This window comes from Eutrigla gurnardus (genome assembly GCF_963514095.1).
Source record: "Eutrigla gurnardus genome assembly, chromosome: 17".
NCBI lineage: Eukaryota > Metazoa > Chordata > Actinopteri > Perciformes > Triglidae > Eutrigla > Eutrigla gurnardus.
Window position 1 is genome coordinate 2,870,655 of NC_139928.1, and position 27,684 is coordinate 2,898,338.

At 44.7% G+C, this 27,684-nt stretch overlaps 1 protein-coding gene across 2 annotated transcripts; it reads right to left on the reverse strand.

The window, feature by feature from the left end:
* Nucleotides 1-806: 806 nt before the first annotated feature.
* On the reverse strand, nt 807-22,026 carry fndc5b (fibronectin type III domain containing 5b). Of its 2 annotated transcripts, none has more exons than XM_084032631.1 (6): nt 21,655-22,026; nt 18,357-18,475; nt 16,063-16,261; nt 12,075-12,164; nt 7,116-7,308; nt 807-6,756 (listed from the first exon to the last, which is right to left on the reverse strand). In XM_084032631.1, exons 1-5 carry the CDS (start codon nt 21,722-21,724, stop codon nt 7,169-7,171), a joined length of 618 nt encoding a protein of 205 aa, XP_083888757.1. In that variant the 5' UTR covers nt 21,725-22,026; the 3' UTR covers nt 807-6,756; nt 7,116-7,168. The 2 variants fall into 2 exon arrangements, with proteins under 2 accessions (XP_083888757.1, XP_083888756.1); XM_084032630.1 differs by having other exon boundaries at nt 807-6,738; nt 21,655-22,023.
* Between the last annotated feature and the right edge of the window lie 5,658 nt (nt 22,027-27,684).

A 27,684-nucleotide genomic window follows, 5' to 3' on the forward strand; every position in this document is an offset into this window, starting at 1 on the left:
ATGTAATGTTTTACTTTGATGGTTTTAATTTGAAAAACATTTATTCGTTAAAGAAGTTCACTCTGTTATCATTGGGGAAATTTCAACATAAGGCTGCAAAATGACAAAATGTGACTCAAATCAATACAAATGTACAAGGCCATTTTTAGATACTTGTACTTGTACTTGAGTATTTCCATTTTACACTTTAAACGCAAATGTACTTTCCCCTCCAAAACATTTCTCCAACAACTATTGTTATTGCAGACAAAGATTCTACAAACAAAACACCTGCAACAGATTACTGTGTATTAGCCTTTGACCTGCCACATTATAATATAAGACAAAAGCATACTAATAAATAAATATTTAAAATGATTAATAAAGCGTTGAATCATGACACTGATAGGAGCAGTTCTATTTCGCTGAAAATACTGCACTGTATTCAAACTTCAATATACAATTCAATTGAATGATTGTTTACTCAGCTATTGTTGCCAAGGTGATGAATAAACTTTGATCCACATCTTTTAAGCCAATGTGGACAAAAAGTCCTTCAAGTGATAACGTGGGGAAACTCCACTTGCTGATGATCATGTACTATGACTGAAAGCCCCAGAATGAGCACCAAATGAGCTGGTGGTGTGATTATTTGAACTAATATTCCATTTACATTAATGTAAAATCAAGACAAAATATTGACATTGTTGTGGATTAATCTTCTGTTGATCCACTTATCAATGAATCATTTTAGCTTTGGCCTCGATGCTTTTAATATTTGAACTGAACTGATCAAATGTACAGTAAACACCAAGGCACATAAATGGTGCATTGAAAATATTTTATTTCTTTCCTGTGTTAATACATAATTAGACATTTATATTTTCATAGAAATAGCATATATACCATGGGTGTGAACAATAGCAGAGTCATGCTAGCCCTCATGAACAGGTTTTATCCCATGAACATCAAAATGGTTCAAACACAGACGTCATGATTGTACATAAAACACCGACTCCATTATTCTGCTGTAAATCCATGCGTCTTGGTTATTTGCTTCAACATTAAGTACAAATATACGCCATAAGTAAACGGCCCTATTCTTGACTATGTGTAGGACCTTGGGGAGGGGGAGGGGGGGTACTCCAGGTTCTCAACAGTCACTCATCCAGGCATGTATACGGAACAGGCAAACCAGGGTGAATGGGGAGGACTTCAGCCGTTTCAGCAGTCTTCCATTGGCACATGATGATTCGGGGAGCAGGAGTTTGGTTTAAGGCTGGGGGGGTTCATGAGAAGCTCATTGTGTTGCAGTGGGACACATTGCACTCTCAATTCTTACATTACGTTTCATAACTTGTATCACACGCATAATGAATGTAAGAAAAAATTCACATTTGCTTCAGTGATGAGCCTCGACGTGCACATTTTGACTCACTTTATGTCCAGGTGGAGGTTTAACACTCCTCAACCAACCCTCTCTCTCTCTCTGTGTCCGTCACTTTCAATTGTATTCCTCCTGATTCTCTGACTCATCTTCCCTTCTCTCTCTGTCTTTGAGTCTCCGTCTCAGCCTCAGGCTCCACATTCGCACACACCTCATTGGATGTTCACCTTGAGCAGCTGTCGAGTCGCCTCCTGCTGCCTCCGATAGACAAAGACGGAGCTGTCTGCCCACCCCCCATGTGACCGTTTGGCCCGCAGCCAGCTGGAGAATGGACTTTGCACAAGTGAGAAAAAGTGTGTGTGCACTTCTATAATATTGCAGTTATTAAGCACGTCCGTGATTGTAACGGTTTAGAGAAGTTTACCTCGTCACGTGTGTGGCAACGCCATGCTTGTTTGACGAATCGCAAAAGAGAGAACAAAGTTTGAGCGCTGTCCGAGGAGGAGAGAGGATGCGGCTTCTCATTGAAAGGAAACGTGTGTTTGTTGACTGTCTAAACATGTTCTGGATACAGTTCATTCGTGTGACAATAAGACTGACTGACCTTTGATAAGTCTTGTCACCTGCTGCTGCTCTGTCCAGCTGTCCACACTGTCACTAACGTCACTCACTGAATAAATATGACCGCAGTCACCTCCTTAGAGTCCTAACTTCAGGAATAAAGTAAACACAAGGTCCAAGTGTGGCCATAACTGCTACACGTTAAGCATACACACTTTCTTCTTGGTGGTGGTCTTGACGACGGTTGAAAACGAAAGTTCTTCACTGTGTTCTCCTTCCCCCATACACGACGCTGCAGCTCCGCCATGAATTCTGCACGCTGACAATCACTGGATTTTCCGTTCAGTATCACACAAATAAACAAAAAAGAAGAAAAAAACACATTTGGGTTGTAAAACAGTAAAACAAAATAAGTGGCCCGTTTATTGTTTTTCAGATTTTGTTTTAAAACTAAATAACCAGAGAATGAATGGATTAACAGATTATCCAACCAGAGGTGCTGGAACAACACCTGATCTTTTTGACTCAAATCACAAACTAGCCTATCTTTGCACAAACACTAACTTTACATCCGTCTGGATCTGGCAAACAAGCACATTCTGCAAATTTGTAATCAAGAAAGCCAAAGTGTTGTTCTGAGAGGTTACGCAAAGGCAGAAGGAGTCTCCAAGGGTTGCACTTGGTTATTTATATGAAATGTGACTGAAAAAGTTGCATCGAGAATGATAAATGGAGCTCCACACAGCTGAAATGTGGATGACCGAAGGTATTCAACCATCCAACAAGCACGTCTGACGGAGCATCCTATACTGACCCCTTAAGAACCCAGAAGCAAGCTACTTAAATATGCTGTGAATAATGAAGAATGGAAAGGAGGGTATGTGTAGGCCTTTACTCAACGACAAAGAGAGTGTTCCATGCCGACATCTGTGCAACAAGAATCTGGTTGTAGTCCCGTTGTCTTCTTGAAGACAGAGAGATTTAACGCACAACGTCGAAGAGACAAGATATTTGCTGACGGGAGTCTTTCCCTGCTTTCACCTGTCCATCTGTGAGCAACAGCTGCTTCTAACAGGCGCCCTCAAACACTACCGGCTCCTCTCCACTTGAAAAATCCCTGAAATTCTACTTTTGCTGGAAGTGCTTGTTCTATATTGTTGCTGTGTTTTACAGGCCAGCAATGCGGCCCTGCTTCATAAGTCACTTCCTCTTTGTTTGTTTGGACGGTTTCTCCCGACAACCACCGCCGGAGTTGCTGATTCATTCTACGTAACCCTTTAAAAGTAACTTAACAGGCTGAACCACACCAGGTGTGGTCACATAATGTGCTTTGTTGCACCAAGAGGTGATGCCACGGTTCCCCGGAGTAGCCTTCATCACTGCAACTCTGCCTTTCAACCACTTTGAATGTTTTCATTGACCTTCTGCTAAACCCCAACCGCCTTGGTCTCAGCATACGGCATTCATGCAGTTGATAATGAAAATGGTGGCACAGTAGCACTCATTTCAGACTGAGACACACAAAAGCAGGGTTCTCATGTCTAGCTGGCAACTAGCTGGAGTTTAACAGCTGTGGCTAGCTAGACTTTCTTGAAAACGCTTTCTCCGGCGTACTTTTGAATGTTTCCAGCTTTAGAATAAGAACCATCTTAAAGGATCTTGAATAATCAATGATGTTGTATGATTATACATGATAACTGAGGAAAAAGCTACATGCCGAAGGCAAACGATGGCCAGTTGATGATGCTAACCATAAAAGTATGTTCACACCAACGCGGAGCGAATTTTTCGCTTACCTCCATGTAGATACCGACAACGTTTCATCAATCACGGCTGAAATATCCACTATTGCTGCTTTTTGCAAACGACGTGCAGTCTGAGTTCAGGTTTCGTTGAGTCTCTGTACCAATGTGAGCTTCTATCGTAGAGCTCTGGGAGACCACAGACCACGACAATATGTTTTGTCTCCATTTCTGATTCAGTGATGACAGGAGGAGAATCTTAACACTGCTTTTGCTTCACAACGTCACGCCACCAAAACATTTGCCATTCGCACCGCAAACGCAAATTTGTGTCTATTCCCATCTGTGCATGGAATTTCTACACAAAAAATACGCTTCACGTTTGGTGTGAACACACAGTAACTCTTTAAATGCATCACTCTGGTGGTAAAAAGGTATACTTCAACATGTGGAGAAATCCACTCAAAGCATGGCTGTTCAGGGCGGACTTGAGCAGATGGTCAGTTTCATCCAACACATCTTGTTCCTTTGAAAGCAATTATAAAACTCAACCTTGTGCTTACTAAAAGTGTAAATACAGTGTCTTTGTTGATATCTATCTCATCTGTCACTCTTTCATTGATGCCTTAAACCTCCGCCTCCCTCCAGTCTATTTCACCTGACGTGGTGAAGGTGAAGTGTCCGTCCTGGCTGGAAAAGGACCCAAAGTAGACAATGAGTGGATGAGCGAAGGAAAGGCAGAAGGCCGGGTGGCGGATGAGGGAGAGAAAAGCTCAGAGTGGATGTAATGAGAAACAAGGGAAAGGAAACTGTATTGGGGGAAGAAACCAGGGAAGGGTGGAGTCATGGATGAGAAAGAGAGCATTGCGACAAAGGGACAGAGAGTGAAGGAAGTCATAAATGGCGGACGTGCGTGGCTGGAGATGGATGAGGCAGATACAAGAGGGAGAGGGTGGAAAATAAGGTGCGCTGGCAGGATGATCGAGATGGGAACATGTTAAATGGCTGTCTCTCTCCACAGCACAGGGCAGTATTTAAATACGCAAGGCAGCGGCAGTCTATAAAACCCAGCATGTGTGTATGTGCTGCTGATTAGCAGTCATTCCGACCGGTGAGGCATTCAGACATTCACTCATTATCTCTAATATGGCTGAAAGTCTGCTGAGTTCAGCGGCGCAGCGTTGTTCTCTCTGACTTCTTATTGAACTCAGTTGGTGAGCGTCAGTATTCAGGGGTGGTACAATATATCTGCAATTATGTGGATAAAATATGATAAGTTGCTGATATATATGAAAAGACCAAGAACCAATGATATGTAAGTTTGCCTCATTACTGTCCAACTTCCCTCTCCTGTGTGTATCCCTCAGCCCGTCTGTTCTTACTAATGATGTGAATCAAGAAAGGTCCGCCATGTGAGAACATATTTGTGAAAGGTGTTTCTATTTTTTTCCGCAATAGAGGAAGTTTTACAGAATTGTGTCGTCTCCTTACAGCTTTTCTAATGTAATACTTCAAAATGAAGTAAATGTGTGTAAGAAATATGAGTCCAACAATGTGTCTCAGTGATGTTGCTCTATGACACAAAGGAATAACCCAACAACACTAGTTTTAACAATAGCATCAATTCATTATTGATACTGACAAATGCCATCACAATGAACATCGACTGAAAAGATAAGAATCTCATCCATCAGCATGTAGATTCCATATTCATGCTAGTTGTAACTGTGAGCTGCATAAGTGCTACATACAATCTGCAGTGCATGTTGCATTTGAATTATTTTTCAGAAGGGATCTGAGAGAAAACTTTTACATTTCAAAAGCAGCCACACTGCCGAGTGGACTATCCGTGAGCTTCTACATCCTGGCATCACTGTTGGCATAGCTGCTGGTCTCCAGCCAAAAAAACAGGCTGGTAACGCAGCTTATTGATTTCATCAGAAGTGGCTCCCCTGCGTGTCTCCATCCTGATTCCCCAGCACATCCTGTTGCAGACCACAGATAGCATATGGTGCTGAATATACAGCGATGAACAACAAACCTCCATTTGAACCCAAAATCACTCTATTTCCAACCGTGCCAGTCTTTTCAAAGTTTGTCACTGAAGTTAACTTCCCGATTTCAAAACCTGGAAGTCAACTTCTGTTTGGGGTGAGAGGACACTGTGATGAGGGATTGCCTGGTCAATCCCCGACCTTTGTCTTAATCAAGGCTGTGCTCGGACAGCGTCACGCAAACAAAATATGCTTGTGCTGTAAAAAGTTTCATATTTTTCGCTGAACTGACAAGGGGGTTAAGGTTCCGGTTCAGGGAGGAGGGTGGAAAACAGATGAATCATTGAACAGATGACCCGGAGAAGGAGAGGCAGGAGACAAGACTCAACGTGCAATATTTCTCACCCACTAACAAAATGATACTGTAATCAAGACCGGGACTGTGAGGGCTCGGACAATCACAATAGGAGGAGCACCAGACGTCAATGTGCTTATTAGAGAGACACCGACACAGACAGACAAAGAGAGAGGGAGATGAGCCGCTTCACAAAGTGCTGGAATAAAGACAGAAAGGAGGGAATGTGGATGGAGGGATAGAAAAAGAGAAAGTCCTTGGTTTTTTAAACAGAGCTTAGCTTGTCGAGTTGTGTGCTAACTGGACCCGAAGGAGCAGATATCTATTCTTGCGAGGCAGCTTACAGTTCTGCCATCGCTGACCAGCGATACAAACCAGAAGTGGACCAAAACAAAAAAAGAGTCAGACATTCATGTTTGATGATCTGCTCCTGGGATTGGTAACCAGAATGTATGAAACGAGCAGTTCTCGTCTCCCAACAGCCGTTTGCATGCCTCGCGTCTGTATCAACCGCCAACTCAAAGTAGGCTACAGTCCAGTTTTGGTCACCACAATGGTTTTGTCCTCTTCTGTTTCCCATTTGACGGTTAGTCTTTGATTCTGCAGGTTCAGATTTGTGTCCGGTGTTTTTTTGAAGAGTCCTTGAAGAGTTTCTGGAACGGGTTGGTCGGTTCTTCAGTATGATGGTGTCTGAGAATGGCTTTCTGTTGGTCTCAGGGTCTAGAGGAAACACATTTACTGAACTTGATGTGAGATGAAGGACAGAAAGCAATCAGATTATTGTGAGGACTGGAAATAACAGGACTAACCAGGTCCAAAATTAAATGGCGTCGCTGTATTCTTTCTTATTCCTAATCGTCCGTTTGCTGCTGTTGCGACACCTTTTTCCATTTGATAATTGTTTCAAACTACTAAATATCCTTATTAAATGAATGAAGAGACAGTCCATTCAGGATAAAATAAAAAATGTGGTTGTTGCAGAAGCTTATTCACAACATGGACCAAAGAAAAAAGGCATAGAAATATATAGAAGCACTAAACAAAAACAAAGCATTTATACGCGGCATCACGTAAGATGAAGATTTCCTGTTCCTCACCTGTCCTGAGGTTGGAGGAGTTGGTTATTGCACAAGGCTATGCAGGGCTGGTCTTAGACATTGCTGCGCAGTAGCCCCCCCTGTGGGTGCTCTGGAGTACTGCACTCTGAGGAGTTCTTGGCTTTGTCCTTGTTGTTGTTGGGCTCATTGTCTTTGATGATGTCATACTGACGACAAAACAGGGCGATCACCCCTGGAAGTCAAATGGACATGAAATTCATGTGTGAGAAGAATAATGGCTCCCTTTTTCCCTTTGGTTTATTTTGTTCTCCACCAAGATGAGGTCAAAGGTCAGGATCAGCTATATGCACATCTTTGCATCGACTGTATGCAATTGCATCACATAATAATATGTATTTAGTTTCATAGAAACAGGTTGCACATTTTTTAAATAATCACATCTATCTTTTGACAAAATGAAATATGGTCTCATTCTATTGAGTGTAGAATACATTACCTATCGAAATGGAACGGGTCCATAATTGTTTTTCTCTGTCATAATATTTTGTTCGATGTCTCACTATGGGATGCACGCCTTGCTGCAGCCCTCAGAAGCATTAATCTCATTACGCTAATCCTGATTGGCTGGTGAACGTGTGCGTCCGCCTTAGGTAGTCCCACCTACGATAATAAATAGTGCAGGTGGACGGCACCACGTCATTCAAACACCTCTTCTCACTCGGAGCATATCTCGCGTCCAGGGCTAACTAGCTAAACTGTCCACAGACAGATCTTACCTAGCTTCTGTCGCCGGGCGCTACTAGCCTTGGATATATTTTCTGCTTCGTCGGTCACACCAGATCGAACCCAGTGCTTTCCTGTCACATGGGTTTTGGGAAGCAAACAGCGAAACAGTCTTCAGTTTGCCGTTTCATGAAGAGAGCGTGCAGGCTTCTCCCCGTGTCCAGACCACTGGTACCACCGTGGGATCTGGCTGTGGTTCTAGATGGATCCTCTTTTTGAGCCATTGGAGGGAGCAGACTTGAAACACGTTGTTATAATAATTTTGTATAACCTCATGTCTTAAAGTTTTCTTTGTTCAGGTTACAGCTTTATGTGTTGAACTGTTTATTACTTTAGTATCCCCATGGCTGACCTAAATGTTATCAGAGGCCTGGTAGTCATGATGTCTTGTTCTACATGAAGGTTAACTGTCAGTGACGCGTTATCTCCTGTGCCTTTAAAAGACTCAAGTCACAACAATGATTTGAGCACTTCCTCTGTAGCATCCTCACACGTTGTTGCATTGTAACTGCTCCTCTTGTACAAGATTAAAGTCAGACGTCGACTTTACTTATGTCTCCGATTTCCTGCTTGGGTGAATTTATTCGTTTACAGGAAAATTCTTTTAACACACGTGTCTCTCAAGACAGTGTTGTTGACATCCATGCGCTTTCGGTGCATCCGTCATGCGCTCAGCTCTTCCCGGGGGATGTAAGGATGATTTTGAGGTCCAACCCGGCCTTCGTACCGAAGGTGGTGGGCTCATGTTCTCCGATTGACCTCCTGGCCTTTGCTGCCTCACCAGGAGATCAGCGGTTGCGTGCGTTGTGTCCAGTCCGTGCGGTGCGCACTTATATGGATAAAACGGAGGGCTTCAAGAGGAGCGATCAACTGTCCGTCTCCTGGGCTAATCCTCATAAGGGAAAACCTATCACAAAGCAGCGCCTATCCCACTAGGTGGTGGAGGCGGTTGCTTTGGCCTATACGAGTCAGGGTTTGCAGCCACCCGTGGGCCTGCGAGTGTACTCGACTCGGGGCTTGGCCGCATCCTGGGCCTTATTCAGGGGAGTTTCTGTTCAGATCTGTGCTGCAGGGAGTTGGTCCTCGCCTCTCAGTTTTGTCCGTTTCTATATGTTGGACGTCTCTGCTCTGTGCGTGGTACGGGCGGTTTTGCTGTCCTGATTGGAACAGAGCATTTTTTCCCATGCGAGTTGGTGGACGCTTGATAAGCTTGTCTGGCAATACGGGAGCAACCACATCCCATAGTGAGACATCGAACGAAATATTATGAAAGAGAACTTTAGGTTATTTACTGAGTAATATGAGTGAGATGTCTCACCAGACAACCCTTCTTGCTATGGCGAGTGAGAAGAGGTGCTTATTTTGAATGACGTGGTGCCATCCACCTGCACTATTTATGGTAGGTGGGACTACCTGAGGTGGACGCACACGTTCACCAGCCAATCAGGATTGGCGTAATGAGATTAATACTTCTGAGGGCTGCAGCGAGGCGTGCATCCCATAGTGAGACATCAGCATGCCGATCCAACGACACTTAACATGCAGGAAGTAGGAGCTGGGGTCGAACCGGCAACCTTGTGGTTCAAGGACGACTCACTCTACCCACATTAGTTCTACATCACAGTTTCCCCCGCTGTCACGCATGCCCCACCATCTGGCTCTGCACCTTGAGCACAACTGGCTGAGGATATGTTCTATTGCATTGACAGACCGTTTATTGTAGTCATTTTACAGTCTAGTCAGTGAAGAGGAGATGTACGATCTCAGTGTAACATGGAAAAATAAATCCGAAAAAATTGTGAGAAATAACGGCAGGTTTAAACATCTACAGTTGCAAAAAATCATCTGCTGAGGAGGATGATATAATATGACCAAAAGGCCCAGAACATGCAAGTAAGTGGACACTGAGTGGAAACAGGATCACCATAAGGGTTCTGTGATTCTGTGTTCTTTTAATCAAAGTGTTTCTCTGCTTTTCAGCCTCGTTTCTACTTCACTTGGTTTCAGGCCCTACAGGCCTGCACCGTGCAGTACACGCAGTTCAGCACCAGCTGGGCAAGGTATTGATATTTACTCGTTGTTTATCTCTCTTCATGCAGCTGTCTCTGATATATGTAATTAAAGCTGACCAAACCGAAGCGAGAGATATGAACTTGATGAAGAGATAGATGTGCCTTCAGCCAGAAAGATTAAAAACGTGGCGGGAGGAGAGCCAGATGCAGAGGGCGATAGAGAATAAGCACCAAAGAAGAAGAAAGGGAATAATTCATGATGGCGGCGGCGCGGGTGGAGGGAACGTTGACGTGGCTTCAGTCTCGGCTCTTCTGCGTGTCAGACTTCCGCTCGTCTGTTCGCCGCCGCTACAAAAGGGCAAGGTGTGATATCTCACTGTGATATCCCCCAGCATGCCCCACAGGCCCAATTAAAACACAATTCAACTTCAGTTTCACCGTCCTGCCTTGCTTCTCCCTCTTTTTGAGGCTCGGCTGCTTCTCCGTCTTTTCCCTCCCTCTCCAACTCTCTCTGAGCCTCTCTCGTTCTCTCCTGGGTAATTGGCGAGGGAGATCCGGCCCGCTTCCTGTTACTGTATATGGCATGTACACTATTTGGGGCCATATTTGCATCGCTCGGTGACGTGGGTGAGTAGGTGATATTTATAGCACCTCAGTGCATCTTTAAAACCTCATCTTTGTGCTGAGATGCACAAAAGGATAACTGCAACACAGAGCTAAGGACCGGGAAGCTTCAATAACACGCAGTCACAGTGTTGGTGATGGACATGTGAGATTGGACGTGGCCACACACGTATTAAAGCTAGATGCTTCTGGAATAAAGCAGCTGAGTTATATATCCTTATAAAGGAACAAGTTGACAGATTGCTTCTTTTCATAGATGTTTTTTGCCCATGTGAAAGAAGTAATAGCTCTCCCTCTCTGACGGACATATTCTCATTATAATGTGTGAGTCAGAGCTTCTGCAGCTGGTAATGATGGTTTTCTGTCAGAGTTTATGGGAGTGCACCAGGCATTTTAAGTGACTGAGCATGTTGCGGTTCTAAATGAGCTCATGCATGCAAACAAAGAAGTGTGTGCATGGATAAACACCTACGCTGGCTTCATGTTGTCTTTTTAGCCAGCTAGCAGCACGGCTAGTCTCGTCACTTAAATATCTCAACAACATTTGGATTGATCGCCTTTCAATTCTGTGCAAACCTTCATCTCCAGAGGATGAACCCTTTGGTGTTACCCTGACCTATCTAGCACCATCCTGATATGGTTTTAGTGTTTTAGTGAAATATCTCAACAACCCTTGGATGGATTCCTGTGAAATTAGAGACATTCATGATCTCCAGAGGATGAAGCCTCACATGTTTTGTGAAACATGACAAAGCTAGTGCCATCATGAAGTTGAAATTTTTGCTGTTTTAGTAAAATATCTCGACAATATTTTCAATAGATTGCTGTGACATTTTGTTCAGACATTCCTGATCTCCAGAGGATGAACAATTATGACTTTTGTTATCCCCAGACCTTTCTAGTGCCAACATGAGGTTAAAGTTTTCACTTACTCGAGACATCTACTGGTTTAATTTTTTTCCAAATATACCAATTCCAACAAAACTAGTGACAATCCGATTAATTTAATCGATACTTTTTTCAAGTAGTAATTAGCACGTTAGCACGCTAAACAAGTTACACGTATAAACTACTCAATTCCTCCAAATAAAAAACTAAAAAAACGTATGCTTTCCTAAAACTAAACTGAAATCAAACAAAATAATCATTTTTAAAAAGTGTAATAAGTTTTGCCCCGATCCTGATTAACATTGAGTATCTGTCGATATGAACCCCTTCAATCTGAATTGCAGTCAGAAAAAAAACTGCGCAAAGCTTTTCCTTAATGTTGTACAATCTGTGCACCACACAAGAGTCTCTATTCTCATTTTGAATAAGGAATATTATATATTTTGTGTATTACTTGTAAGTATCTTATGTATGTTTGTGTTCTATGTTTCACCTGCAAGACACAAATTTCACTCAGGGCCAAAAATAAAGTTAAATGTAAATATTTTAACCTCACTATAACTTTAACTTTGAGGGTCCAAACCAGTCATCAGAGAGAGAGAGATGACAGTACTACCATCGTGTCTGTTTGCCCCAAAGACAGCGGATTCCTGTAAAGTGTGCCGTGATAAACGCTGAGGAGGGATATTACCTGCCCACATGATGAGCACCACGACAATGATGATGAGTTCTCCAGCCCTCAGCTGAGCAGCCTGACCGACCTCCTCCATCGTCACCTCGTCTGGAGAGGAACACGCACACACACACACACACACACACACACACACACACACACACACACACACACACACACACACAGAATCAACAAAAGCGCCATCATTGTCCCCGAGAGAAAATGTGAAACTGCACAGCGCTGTGAAAACTGTGGGAGAGATGAAAGAATGAAGCGGGGCGACGGAGAGCAGAGAGGCCGGCTACATCTTCCACTCCGGTCAGTGTAATTAGAGTTGAGTGAGAGCAGAGGGCTACAGACACAGAGGGAGCCGGATTTGCCAGACCTCATCACTCGCTGCGTTCCTCTCGCTGACGGGAGTCTGGCAGCTGCAGCTTCACACCAATCACAGGGTTAAAGGTCCCACCAGAGGGCCGGATCACAAGCTCCCAGTCTCCTGGTGATACTGGTGATTTCCATGGCATAGCCACATTAAGACATCACTGTCACTCAGATGTTTTGATTTGCATTTTTACGGGGGGCTTTCAAAACTATAAAACAGCAAATACAGCTATATTTTACTATAACGGCTCACTGCTGCAGTTTATTGCCATGGCCGATAAAATCACACTGTAATAAAATACTAACATTTCGTTTTGTTATTACATTTAGGAGTGAATATGAAATACTGTGGGGCTGCACTGTGGTGTGGTGGGTAGCACTGTGGAATCACAGAGAGAGGGTCCCGGGTTCGATTCCACGTTCAGGTTCCTTCTGTGTTTGCATGTTCTCTCCAGGTTCTCCGGCTTCCTCCCACAGTCCAAAGAGGACATGGACCTGTCTGTCTCTCCATGTCAGCCCTGTGATAGACTGGTTACCTGTCTGTCTCTACATGTCTCCCTGTGATAGACTGGTTACCTGTCTGTCTCTACATGTCTCCCAGTGATAGACTGGTTACCTGTCTGTCTCTACATGTCAGCCCTGTGATAGACTGGTTACCTGTCTGTCTCTACATGTCTCCCTGTGATAGACTGGTTACCTGTCTGTCTCTACATGTCTCCCTGTGATAGACTGGTTACCTGTCTGTCTCTACATGTCTCCCTGTGCTAGACTGGTTACCTGTCTGTCTCTACATGTCAGCCCTGTGATAGACTGGTTACCTGTCTGTCTCTACATGTCAGCCCTGTGATAGACTGGTTACCTGTCTGTCTCTGTCAGCCCTGTGATAGACTGGTTACCTGTCTGTCTCTACATGTCTCCCAGTGATAGACTGGTTACCTGTCTGTCTCTGTCAGCCCTGTGATAGACTGGTTACCTGTCTGTCTCTACATGTCTCCCAGTGATAGACTGGTTACCTGTCCAGGTGAACCCTGCCTTCATCCAATACTGTTATTTATTGAATACATTCTTTATGATTGCCGTTTTTGATATACATGTCGTTAATTCTTGCATACATAATGAGGTGAGCAGCAACCAACACCGACAAAGCATTTCCTAGAAGCTGATCGTTTACTTCCATATAAAAACCCAGGTTCCTTTTCCACAATTCACAATTCATCTTCACCACAGAAAGGCAGTTTTCAGAGAGTTGACGATGACAATGGTGTGGTCAGCGTCCTGCCTCATTGTCTGGACGAGTCGAGGAAGGCGGTACTTCTGCGGTCAGGTTTGCTCTCAGCTCTCTTGTTGCCATGGTGATGCCTCTGAGCTGAAGCCACAGGCTTGGCAGAGGGGAGAGTAACGGTAATAGCAGAATGCATGTTTCTGTTGTGAGGGCAGAACTCTGATGGGTAGCTCTCTGAATAAGATAAAGTGAGTCCGCTAGAGGGCTCCGTCTGCACTCGTACAACTCGGCTTACAATATTGTGACCTCGGGAGTGTTTTTTCTGATGGATAGGGTAACAATCAAATCAGAAATCTTGTGTCAAACTTCAGGCGGACGACAAACTTATTTTTGCGACCAGAAGAGTCGCCCCCTGATGGCCAGTATAGAGAATGCATTTTTAAGGCACTTCAGCGTTGGCTGGTGTGAGCCAAATCCATTCTCTACTTCCGTTCTAGTCCTACATTCTCTCACTATTCACAACGTTATCTTTTGTTCAGATGATGAAGATTCCTGCAGCGGCACTGAGAAGACTATGGGATTTTTCCGTATTACACAGTATGTGAACCCTGAAGCAGGCTGCTGCTGCTGGGCTGCTGTCAGAGAAGAATTAAAGGTTGAACGCCGTCTTGATGGTAAGGAGTCTCTGTAATGTTTCACTGCTGGCAAAGACTGGGGAACAGAAGTGCAGATTTTGCAGCTCCTTGTATAACCAACACAAGCCATCAAAGGTTTTACCGCATTATGAAAACATGAATGCATTCGGGGTTTCTGTAATGTTTTGCTGTTATTGCATATGAGCTTCAGACAGAGAGAGGCAGATAGAAAGGAAGATCATATAGTTGTGTGTTAAGTTGTGTGTTAAGTTTTGCCTGCAGATACTAAATGGTGTCAGGCTGATTAATACCTACTTCGAAGGGGAGGAGAGCTGGGAGATTTAATCAGGATAGCTAATGAATGCTTCCACACACACACACACACACACACACACACACACACACACACACATACACACACACACACACACGCACACACACAAGCTATTTGCACACAGCTAACTTTAATCAAAGTCTGAGAAAACAAAACGAGCCAGCCCCTCAACATCAAGACGAATTGTCCTATTCAGTATTTTTTGCACATATTTTCCCCTGACCCTTGATCCCCCACCTGGATGAATAATATAGCTTATTTGACTCTTAAACCTTGGTCACCTGACATCCCTTAACTCACAACTAAAAGCAAACTACCAACCCAGCTCACTGCGTCTCTCGTATTGTGTTCCAGAAGTTGGAAGATAATATAAAATATGACCCTGACTTAGTCCAGCCAAATCGACAAGCAAACGGCACGGAGGGAGAGAGAGCTGTGTGAATGTTTGGCAGCAGCGTCCAGATTATACCTATTGGCACAACGGACAGAAAAAAACAAAATGGCTTTTTAAATATCATTTTTTAGAAATGAACAGGTCCTGATGGGTCCCTGCACACTGTATAGCCAACATGCATTCTGGGTATTGACAGCCGCTGAGAATCTGAAACACAGTGAAAGCGAGCAGGTGTCTTCTGTAGGGACTGTGAAGAATCTGATGAGTCAGCAGCACCGGCTACGTCCGGCCATTTCCTCCAGAAGCGATGCCAGCGTGAGCTTACGCACGCTGTAAAGTTAAAGTTGCAAGTAAAGCACGAGTGCCCTCCCAGTGCCGAAAACAACAACAAAAAAGATTGGACACGTCTCCCCTGTTTTGGAGCCATCCTGGCTCAGGAATAATGATGTAAAGTCCCCCGTTTCCTTATCAGCTCGCTGGCATTGAGCATTGAGCGTTTTCTGAGTTCCCCTGAAGCAGCTGCACTGTAACTGGGTCGGACGCCACCAAATTGGATGTGCTGCGAGCCGATCCAGATACCGGCAGCGCGTTTGCATTGCAGTGTCTAACAGTCCTTTTCTCTTGTGGTGATGAAGCGTGAAAACGCATGCAGCCTCTGGTTGAAGCTGTTCAGACAGGAGTGTACCTGCTGGATGACGTGTGAATGTGAATGTCTGTCTCCTCCCTCTGAGCGCTTGTGTTTCCGTGTGCTCTTGTATTGAATTTGAATCATCTGACAAAAAAAACTGGGCCTGTCGGTGTCAGTCTTTTTTTTGTTTCTGGCTTTTGACAGTTTTCACTAAAAAATGTATGATTTTTTGCAAACGAGTACACAACTTGAAGGCTGATTTAATGGAACGTGGTCCTCTTGCATCTTTACCAGCCTGCTCTCAGTAAGTAAAACACAACAGAGTACCAAAACAATGTCTGTGGTGTAAATTGACTCATTATAATAATCACAAATGCTGATAGCAGGTACATAATGTGCAGCCGTCCCTCACCTGGACTCTTGGACGCCATCTTCTCCGACTCTTTGGGCGTTCTGAAGAGCACCGGCTCGCTGGGGGGGCTGCTGCCCCCCATGCTGATGCTCTGAACATGCACGATGTACTCCGTGTCCTCATCCAAATCCCACAATGCACAGGAGCGCGTGGTGGTGTTCACTTCCTGGATGAACCTCAGCATGCGCACATCTTTCTTCTGCAGAGCAGTGAAGGAACAGAAGGGCAGAGAGAGGAATGAGGGCCAGGGGACTCGCTGTAATGTGACACTTTATTGATCCCTGCAGGGGAATTCTCTTTTCTTTGGCACCGACGCAGCAGAGGAGTTACATCACTCTGATGTCTGATACTTTGGAAACGCACATTACAGTTTTTAATGCCTCACGATTCTGAAGACTTTCCAAGGTGCCAGGAAGAGAAACCACTTATGACTTGTCATTTCTCTGTCACGAACAAATTATATTGGCACAAATTAGCAATAACGCCAATCACAACTCAAGCAACTTGGACAGGTCAACTATCAAATGCAGATCTGTGGTGGTCGGACGCTGCTGCTTCCGGCTCCTACGCTGCGAATGCAAACTTGTTGCTCTTGCACAGTTGACAGTTAGAAGCTGGATTAAGCTTCACTAAGCTTCCTGCATTGTGACTAAAGCTTAAGGAAACTGCTTCTCTGGTCGTAGACGCTCTGATTGACATACACATTATTATCGAGCTAGGACCGCTTCAATCGCTTCCTGCTACATCAAGACGTGCGTTCATGTGAGGGGTAGGGCTGTCCCAGGTCTCATTTTGGTTCAGGGCTAGGGCCAAGGTGTAGGGCTACGTAGAGTCTACGAAGGACCACACTTGAAAGGGAGGCCTTTGAGGAATTTCCCGGCATCCACCACGTAACTTGTCATCGAAGAGCCAGCAAGCTCAACCATTTTAATTGATAATATAATTACGGCAGTCATGTGTTACGATACGATTTCCCAGCGTTTTTTAATTGTAACGTTTGTTGTGAATCACTAGCTAGCCGTAGCCGATGATAACATTGCAGTGTTCCTTTCGTATAGGTGGCTTTGTCGAGCTGAGCTATCCGATAACCCTTGACATGACATAACACATCACGTTATGGTTTTAAGTGAAATCAGTGTGACAGACGGCGTACATTTTTTTTTTAAAAGGGCCAAGGCAATCGACCTCACAACCTGAGACGACGGCATTTTCCTTTGTTTAAGTCTACACTTCGTCGCTTGACGTAGCAGTCCGCTAGCAGCGAGAGATGATGACGAACAGCCACCGAGTGGTGTCTGATTTCTTAGGGGAGGATTCTTACCCCTAGCACCCTCAACTCTGTACTGAGGGGCAGGGGAAGACTCAGACAAAGGGGTAGGGTGGAATTGGGATGCATCTCCTCAGGGGAACTATTTGGCTGCAAAAAACTGAGTCATCAACAATCAGTAACAGTAACAACAGTTCATAAATTCACAGATTTTTGTCACTCCTATTATTATTATTCTTTGTCTTGCCTTTATTTGAGGGATGACCATGCTCTGAGGTTTAGAGCTATTTCCCATAATACTTTGGGGGATGTAAGCAGCTAATATGTGTTCACATTCTGGTACATTAGCAGCATTCAGGTCCTGTTTGCAGTGTAACATGGGTGTCGAGGCCAGTAAGCTTCTCAGGTTCGGGAGTTATAAGAAGCATCTTTTCTTCATGTTTTCGAGGCAGATTTATGCACTTTTACTCCTGAAGAATGTAAAAACGTTCCCAGAAAGTGTAAGTCACACTGAATCTGATAACATGAGCATCCTTTCAGCGCAGATTTGTCTAAATAGAGACCAAGCCACGCCCCTTCTGGTGTCCCCCATGGGACCTTATTTCCAAACCTGACTTATGAGTGTGTATAGACTTTGTAATACTATGTACAAAATTATCTTTTAAATTGACAAACATCAGATGTGTAATTCATGGCACAATTCAAACAGGATGAAGAAAAACGATTTGTCTCTCGCCGTTTACTGCCGCACATACTTCTGTCCATAATGAGGTGGTTCCACCAGAAGGTCTTTTATTATGATCCAGGAAGTCAGTGTGGCTTCTTTTCTTTGAAGTAATTGCAGCAGAGATTCGCTAAAGCCTCAACTAGTGAGTTGCTCTTCCATTCTCCAGAATGCACCAGCCTCTTTCACCTCATGCAGCTTCTCTTTGCTTCGTCTCTCTCTCTCTCTCTCTCTCTCTCTCTCTCTCTCTCTCTCTCTCTCTCTCTCTCTCACACACACACACACACACACACACACAGGTACCTGTTGGGTGATGGCGAATCCAATGACGGGGTCGCCCTCCAAGATTTCCCACGTGACCATGGCGGAGTTTACTTCAATCTCTCTGATGGTCACATTCAGCGGAGCTGACAGCAAAGTGTCTGTCTCACACACACACACACACACACGCACACACACACACACACACACACACACACACACATACACACACACACACACGCACACACACACACACACACACACACACGTGAGAACGCAACAGGAAACATTAATTGAGAGAGACAGGTCATGAATACTCTGTTGTTACACCTTTAAAGATGTGACATGTAGACCCAACTCATGTCTTCCTCCTCTCTGTTGCTCTCTCTCTCTGAACCCCCCCCCCCCCCCCCCATCTTCTTTTCTCCTCCTGCAGATTAATCTCTGGGATTTCATTAATTCCAGCCCTAATCAACCACACACGGGTCTCCTGGCGTTCCCTGTTTCCCTCTCTTTCTCATCCATCTTTGTCGTTCTCCCACCCACATTTTCCTTGTTTGCAATTGCCTGCTTCCCGCTCCTCTTCCTCCCACATCTCATTAGTGTTCCTCGCCAGGATGCATTACCTCCACCAACATGCCAACTGATTCTTATGGTGGGCTTAGAGAGAAATACAACTCACATCCACAATTCAAGGCAAAATCTGCTGATCGGGAGATTAACGATGATGATTAAGTGACAGTCATGCTCAATGTTCTTCCTTCCTCACCTGTAAAGTGTGTGTGTGTGTGTGAGAGAGAGAGAAAAAAAAAGCATCGTCCTTGACATTAGTAGAATACACACATCTGCTCGCACACACACAAACACACACAAGCAGCTACAATCAATATTTTGACTGTATGTGAAAGTGGTCATAGACCCAAGGATAATCACCGACTGAGTTCCCCTCAGTTCTACGATGTATTCGTGTATTCTTTTTCAGCTGATTGTTTTGGTTTTCTGGCCTGCAACTCCACTGTTTTGGTTGACTCTCACCGCTCTCATCATCTTTTTGCCGCAGGCAGCTGTTTTTCAGCCATAAGAATTCATCAGGCTGCGAAACACGGGAACATTTGGCAGCTCATTAGTCTGGTATTTCCCCTCAGGGGTCGGTGGAGACCAAAGCAGAGGTGGAAGTGGATATTGGTCTTACGTTCAGCCAGGTGGCCAGAGAGACGCCTGAATGAATGCCTCCCCTGCTCCGTGTCTGCTGGCTGTGTAAACAGGCAACTGTTTGCCACCATGTAGCCAGAAGTTACGTATTACAGGTTAAAATGAACAGTAGCAGAACAGACATATACAAAATGATTCAAATGTAGCAGAGTGTAGAGAAGAGTTGGCTAAACTTAACTTGCCTGCACTGCTTCACTTAAGAGACGATTTAAAGGGAGAAAAAAAACCCCAAAAAACCAACATCATCAAGAAACGTCCCCAGTTGGTTACTTACGTTGTATAACACGTTTTCTGTCATTTCTTATTAAATGTGTGCTTTTCTGCATTCATTTCCAGAACAGAAATCCAAAAATGGATGACATATTAGAGTAAAGTTTTACAGAGGTAATTTTGGATCTCTCTTCAACAGCAACGCCATGTTTTGTAGGAATACATTTTTCAATAAATCAGGATATGAATGATGAACAAACTCTGTGAAAACCGTCAGAATAGAGATAGGACGGTAAGTAGAAGGTTTGTAAATGCTACTGATGTGGAGATGTCTGGTTGGGAGAATGAGAGAAAACAAAACAAACACTGCTGGCTAGTTCCCTTCATTTGGAGCTCATAGACACTATGAATATTATAATTTATTGTGACTTTATTGTAACTACAATCGCCCCACCCAATTTGTAAATTATGAAATGACATAATCTCTCTTTAATATTTGCTCTTCTTTACGCTCTCATTTCAAAGTGCGTGGTCCGTTGAGGCTCCTCCTCCCACTTCTGTTTGCTCACCAGATTACAAGCAGGAGCTGCTCGTCTGTCACTTTCTTTTTTCGCTCCACAAATTAGATTGTCACGCTGTCAAATGCAAATATTGAACGCCCCGGCGTCTCCGACTTGTTCGGGAGAGTCGAATGATAGCATTACAGGAAGAAGAATGTACTGTCTGTCTGCTGAGCGCTGTAACATCATCACCACAACATGGCAGAAACACAGGGTTGTTACATGTTCAGTTTAATGGTGTGTGTGTGTGTGTGTGTTGCTGCAGAGTAGATGGTGTTCAAGTATGTGCGTGTGACACATCACTGCGACTCCCACTGTTTATCTTCCAGCACACACACACACACACACACACACACACACACACACACACACACACACACACACAGATACAATAGCAGAGAGGGAATCCCATTCATTCTGAAGCCGTTTTGCTGCCAAAGAGTTATAAAGGCTGAAAGCGGAATCTCAAAAAGTCCCTCGTAAAACTACATTGGTCTCCGGCCTCAAACAATCAATCCTCCGGAGGCTGAGATAAAATCCCACACAATCTTATCGCCAAGATTTGGGCTTTTCAAAAGGACTGTCTGTCATCTCTGGGCTCATCTTGGGGATGCGATGTAAGCGAGATGATGAACGTTCTCCTTGAATAAGCTGCAGGTTGAAAAGATGCAACAGCGTGAAAGATGGATGAGATCCTCTATCCAACGTGCTTAATGGATTGGATCTACAGGCTCCTGCATGCAGGGCTCTGGATGACAATAGCTCATCCTTTTTTAAGTCGGTTTCTCTGCAGGTAGATGGATGTTGAAGCTGAAGGCTTCATACACGTTGGGGTGCAACTGGCAATTTTTGTTTGTCTTTCGATTACAGCAATCTATCGATCGTTGATTCATCAAGAGGCTGACATGGTCGGGCTGAAAGCTTTGATGGGGATGCTGGAGCAAACGCAGCAAATCATTACATCTGTATCACTGGAACCACCAAATCTAATTCTATTGTTTGACCTCTAACATCCAGCTCGTGTTTGGTGGAGTTTAAACATTGGCCATCTTAAAAATCACCAACTTTCAGAGTACAATCAAGATGATGTAACCGTTTTAATATGACACTTATAAACCTTCTCCAAACTGAGGAGGAATACTTGTCCATACATCGCCTCATTAGTCTAATTCCTCATATAGTATGAGAGTAACTTGTGTCAGCCATTTTTGTGTTGCCGTTACAACGCGTCTATAACAATGTGTCCTAGAGGCGGACTCCATGCATCACACCAGACAGCCGCGCTCCTGACACGCAGCGCTGGGCTGCTCAGCCGGTTCGCCCGTGATGACCGACCGTCAACCTGTGGTCAAACTCACCGGCGTGAACGGAGGACACCGAGAGGAAGCCCAGCAGCAGCACCGCCGCCGCCGATCCCGGTTCAGCCATCCTCCTGCTTCTTCTAGCGAGGCTTCACATCCTGCGCGGCCCATTTATAACATCCCATCTGACGGGGAAGGAGCGAGCATCCCGGTGCCGAGGGACGGGACTTGTTGTGCCGCTGACGAGGCTCACCTGAACTTGGACGCTGCAGCAGAAGCGCAACAACAGCCGGAGGAGGAGGTGGAGGGGGAGGGGAGAGTGGGAGGTGGTCGATACCGTGCTCGTTATGTCTCGGTGCCGGTGGCGCGTCAGGCCCACCTCCGACCACCGGCAGACTCGGCCCGTCAGCTTGGTGACGGAGCGGCGGTGTGGAGAGGCTTTACTACGCGGAGGCGAGCGGAGCGTAAAAGGCGTGCGCGCAAGTGCTGCAGAGAGCAACGTGCCGCCACGGCAGTGACTCTCTCTCTCTCTCTCTCTCTCTCTCTCTCTCTCTCTCTCTCTCTCTCTTACCTCCCTCACGCGCGCACACACGCGCGCACACGCACCCTCCCGTCGTGTTCTGGTGACCATGCTCTATAGAATATGCCATATAGTCTCATACATGTTCCTCGACGTTGTCCACACTGAAGCATCTCAACACACCAAATGCATTTTGTTCATTTGATTTTGGGTTTAACTTTGTTCACACCTGCTATGTTTCCACTTATTAGACATTAATTAATCTGATATCTCAAAATATGAATGGATAAATAGCACGACAGGTCATTTGTGTGCCCCTCAATGTAATGCATGTTGTATAAATAACTGCATTACCCCATAAAACTGACTGTTGTTGAAACATACTCATAAGTTCCTTCAGCGTATAATCACCTGAAAATAAGAATAGATGTGTTTTAATTACCTCAGAATGAGGCGTTTATGTCTACACTGAGCTGGGTGCTATCTTTCTACAGTAGCCTAGAAGGGACAAACCAAACACTGGCTCTAGATAGGGGACACGGGAGCAGCTCCAGTCGGTTATAATCTGCTTTATCCTACACATTACACCTTAAAGCATTTCATTGCAAAGTGGGAAGCCCTGCAGCAGAGTCATGCCCATGTATAAAATCCATTTCTTCTTCATCCAGCATATTCTCTCTGGCCTTGATCAACATATCGATGTGTGAATCAGTGGCCCTGTATTTGTACTATGAACTATGTGCTATATGAAGCAAAACACACACAAAGGTACCCAATGTAAATAGAAAACCAGCCCTGAGTGTGACCTCAGGTATAATACAAGGGTCCTGTTAAAAACAGAAGGACCTAAGGGTGCCTGACTGATCGATAAAAGGTCCAAACAGGGTCCTGTAATGGTAAATTAAAGTCCAGTCGATGCAGGGGAAAGCAGGCGTCCTGCATGTGCACCTTACATGAAATAGGCCCACCTATGGAAGCATGACGTTCATCACACATATACGGATCGATGCACATTAACATTCCTAACAGAGGCCTGTAAGTGTCTCTGTCATTTCAATGAGAAGAGGCAGAGGTGCCGCCCTCCTCTCTTCTGTTCTTCACCGTCTTCACCTGGAGGTCACAGGAACCATTTCAGAAGACCACAGTCATATCTCTCTGCTCTGCAACTGACAGCTTTATCACTTGACTGAGGTTCAGATGAGCAAAACCTCCTCCAACGACCTCCAGGTCCAGCAGCTCCGGTGGGCACAAATTGCCGTTTTCCTTTTCACCCATTGCGCGTCTCATCTGTTATTTCAAAGGGCCCTTGATAGTGAGAGATTGATATACTATTGGAGAACGTCCTTTAGAGGTAAATGTGTTTGGTGCATTGATAAGAAAGTGTACAGAGATTTGATGTGGGTGTCAAGGAAGGAGAGAGGAATGCCTTATAGACTTCTGAAGAGGTAGATAGTTATAGGAGCCGCATATGTGACTATTATGTGTATGTATTCATAGGACCTGTTTAAAGTCATGGTCCTCAGTGGCCACTCATTATTGATATTTTATGAATGAATATCACCTATTATCACAAATAACCACTTTAATGGTTTGACATGAAGGAAGATGATTTCACTTATTACACTTATAACTGACATAAAATCTCACAAATGAGCAAACTCAAACTCTGCGCTGTGAAGGACCAGGCATTGTGGTTAAAAGCTCTGGAAACCTATCTTCTAGATTTCACTTGATTTATTTAATCTTTTGTGTAACATTTTTGCCTGGAAACTGCAAAAAAATATACCTTGTTCACATTAACGATCACTCCGAATGGTTAGTTGTCTTTCTAACAGAGCTGTGCAATATTTGTTTGAGGTTAAGTGAGCCGACTCATCTCCAAAATACAATTTAAATGGATTAAAGGAAATAGTTGGACACATTAACCTCAAACTGGACAAATCAAGTGCTTCATTTACTCGGTGTGAGTTTATAGTGACCAGTTACTGTACGCCATGGGATGTGTTGGGAGGGTGGACTGTCACAGTAAACATGTGGCCTGACAGGCTTTCTGTGTGGACCTGAAGGAGGACCTGAAGGAGGAGCTGATGGGGTACAAACAGGCCTGAAGTGGCCTTAATCCACCCGGAGCTGCAGGGCAGTCAGCGAGTGCAGCCTTGAAGTGGTGTTATCCCTCACTTTTTCCTCTGCTCCGGTCCTCTCACTGCTCTCCCCCCATACTGCCCCTGGGACAGTTTAATTATGCTGTATGTATTGTATGGTGTGTGTGTTGGAGCAGAAGAAAATTTATGGTTGAGTCGTGCAAATGAAGATAACGGGTGAAATGAGTTGAGAGAAAAATGAAAAATAGAGCATTCGAGAGCGACAGAAGGCGAAAGAAGGACAGGACTCCGGGCTCTCCACAGAGAGTTTGAGTCCAGCACAGTGAATTATGTTGGGGAGAGGGTGAAGAGGAGGGGAGGTGAAAGGAAACGTGTCAGGAGGGTGATCTGGAGATAATAAAACGTGTTTCAGCCTCATTACCTTACAGAAGTCCCCTTTATGCCAAGCTGAACCCATTGAGGCACCTCCGCAATGTCACATACGCTGACACGTGCACACGCGAGCGCTGCCACCCTAAAACACGCGCCACCAAAGAGCTGCCGACATCATCAAATCTCCTCTCATTCATGGATAGTTTGTCCTTGGTGGGCGCAATTCAATTTTAAGGCCAGGTCTCACAGGACTGAAGCGACTTCCCTTTCTCACCTCTTCATCGCTGGAGGTGAATCATCGGACACAAAAGATATTTTCAGTGTTGAATGTGGTGGAGTCGCAGACTCAGCGCCCTGGACCTGTGTCCACGTGGAGCCAGAGGAACCTACTTTCCAGGAACAGAAAGGGCCGGACATCTTTGTTGCTTAAGGACACTGCTGGCTGTTTCTCAGGAGGGTTGATAGCTGATGTTTTCAGTGTGACTCACCCTTTTCCAAGTGGATTCCCTTATTTGCATTAAGCCTTAATTTATAAACTCAAGGCAAATCTCAGTACTTTGGCATCACTTTATTTTCTTTTGCTAAAACATTTTATCAAAAAAACTTTCATTGCTGTTTCTTGCTCTGTCGCATTGTAAGTAGGTGGAAATCAGCTGATAATCACACAAGATGTGGGAAATTCTAGTTGAGACAACTAAAAAGGCCTTTGGTTAATCTGGATTACCAAAGTGGGCAACTGTCCTCCGATCCCAGAACTCCCAGAAGGATTATCTATGAAAGCTCCAGAGCGACTGTGTGTCAACTGGTTTGTGCCAGTTTGCTGAAATTGATGGAAATGTGCAACATGTCCTCGTTCCAACTTGTCACATACTGACGCTGTGTCGCACGCGGTCGCAGTGAACACATCGTTAACGTTGTGAATTTAAAACAAGGAAAATTAGTTAGGTTTCAGAAAATCATCATGATTGGGCTTGAAATAACTGTCAAAAACAGTTAAGGAAAAATCATGGAGGACCTCCGTCGTCACAGTTACAATAATAAACACTTGGCTGAGATAAGGAACGACGGAGACTTTGAGCCATCCATCCACCACCTGCCCCAGCTTTAGAGCTATTACAAGTTGAATTTCTGAACCAGCGGCTTTAATTGGACTGGATTAACATTCTACATCTTGGTGTGTTCTTATCACTTAATAGGGAAAATGTAAAAGATTTTCCTTCTAAGGTGCCTCTTCTCATACAGCAGTTGTGGACCAGTGTCCCTGCGGTTAAAAGATGGCAACGGCTTATTTCCTTAAGTGGTCCGGATTGAAGTGCTGGCATCGGATAGAGGGACTGTCCTAGGAGGGACATAGGAGGGTAAAGACGGCGAGAGAGGTATAGAAAGTGTGTGTGTGTGTGTGTGTGTGTGTGGGTGGGTGAACAGGAGAGAGAGAGACAGAGAAAGAGAGAGAGAGAGAGAGAGAGAGAGAGAGAGAGAGAGAGAGAGAGGGAGACAGAGAGGGAGGTGAATGGCTGCTGGTCTGACGTCAGCGTCTTTTCTTAGCATCCCTCTGTTCCTACAAGGACATGTACAGGTGCCCAGTGCTGAGGGCGCAAACCCCTCTGTTACTCCACAGGAAGGAGACGCTGCTGGCATCGGGGCACATGAAGTCACATTGTCAGATGAAACTGTTACAGACTTTATATTTCAGATCAAATTAGATATGTTGCTCGGATTAGCCCCGATTAGTCCCTGAACCCCCAGCATCACATTGCTGTTGATGATCATTTGGTATTAAATTATAGAGGTGTTTTGCTATGTGTGAGGAGGGATAATGGCGGCGAAGATGATGCCTATAATTAAATCCTCCTTCCCGATTCATGCTCTGCTGGGACGTTTTCTCATGAATCAAGTTATTGTTAAATTAAACTCTCTCCTTTCTGCCCGGGGAAGCCCTTGAGACTCACCCTCAGTGCTGGAATCCCTCGTTAGCAAACGCTGCAGCACTCATCTCTTCCTTCTTAACTTCTTCAACACTCCAATCCTCCATTAAGCCTTTGTTAGAGTCCGATAGGCACAGCAGAGCTGTCAAGCTTTTTGGGGCTATAGGGAAGAGCAGGGTCAGTTGGGACCAGGTCTCCAAGTCTTAAAAGTGATGCCAACGCTGAAGTGCCTTCCACTATATACACTATATTGCCAAGAGTATTCACTCACCCATCCAAATAATTGAAATCAGGTGTTCCAATCACTTCCATGACCACAGGTGTATAAAAGCAAGCACCTCGGCATGCAGACTGTTTCTACAAACATTTGTGAAAGAATGGGTCTCTCTCAGGAGCTCAGTGAATTCCAGCGTGGTACCACCTGGCAATCTGATGGAAGAGTCTGGGTTTGGCGGTTGCCAGGACAACGGTACTTGTCTGACTGCATTGTGCCACGTGTAAAATTTGGTGGAGGGGGATTATGGTGTGATGTGTTTTTCAGGAGCTGGGCTTGGCCCCTTAGTTCCAGTGAAAGGAACTCTGAATGCTTCAGCATTCCAAGAGATGTTGGACAAGTCCATGCTACCAACTTTGTGGAACAGTTTGGGGACCCCTTCCTGTTCCAACATGACTGTGCACCAGAGCACAAAGCAAGGTCCATAAAGACATGGAGGAGAGAGTTTGGTGTGGATGAACTTGACTGGCCTGCACAGAGTCCTGACCTCAACCCGATAGAACACCTTTGGGATGAATTAGAGTGGAGACTGAGAGACAGGCCTTCCCTCCAACATCAGTGTGTGACCTCACTAATACACTTCTGGAAGAATGGTCAAAAAGTCCCATAAACACACTCCTAAACCTTGTGGAAAGCCTTCCAGAAGAGTTGAAGCTGGTATAGCTGCAAAGGGTGGACAAATGTCATATTAAACCCTATGGGTTAAGAATGGGACGTCACTTAAGTTCATATGCGAGTCAAGGCAGGTGAGCGAATACTTTTGGCAATATAGTGTATATATTTATATATCAGGGATGCACTGATACGATACTAGCATCGGGTATCGGTCCGACACTGTGCGCGTGTACTCATAATCATAAAGGTGCTCCCATACTACTATTTTACAGCAGCAAC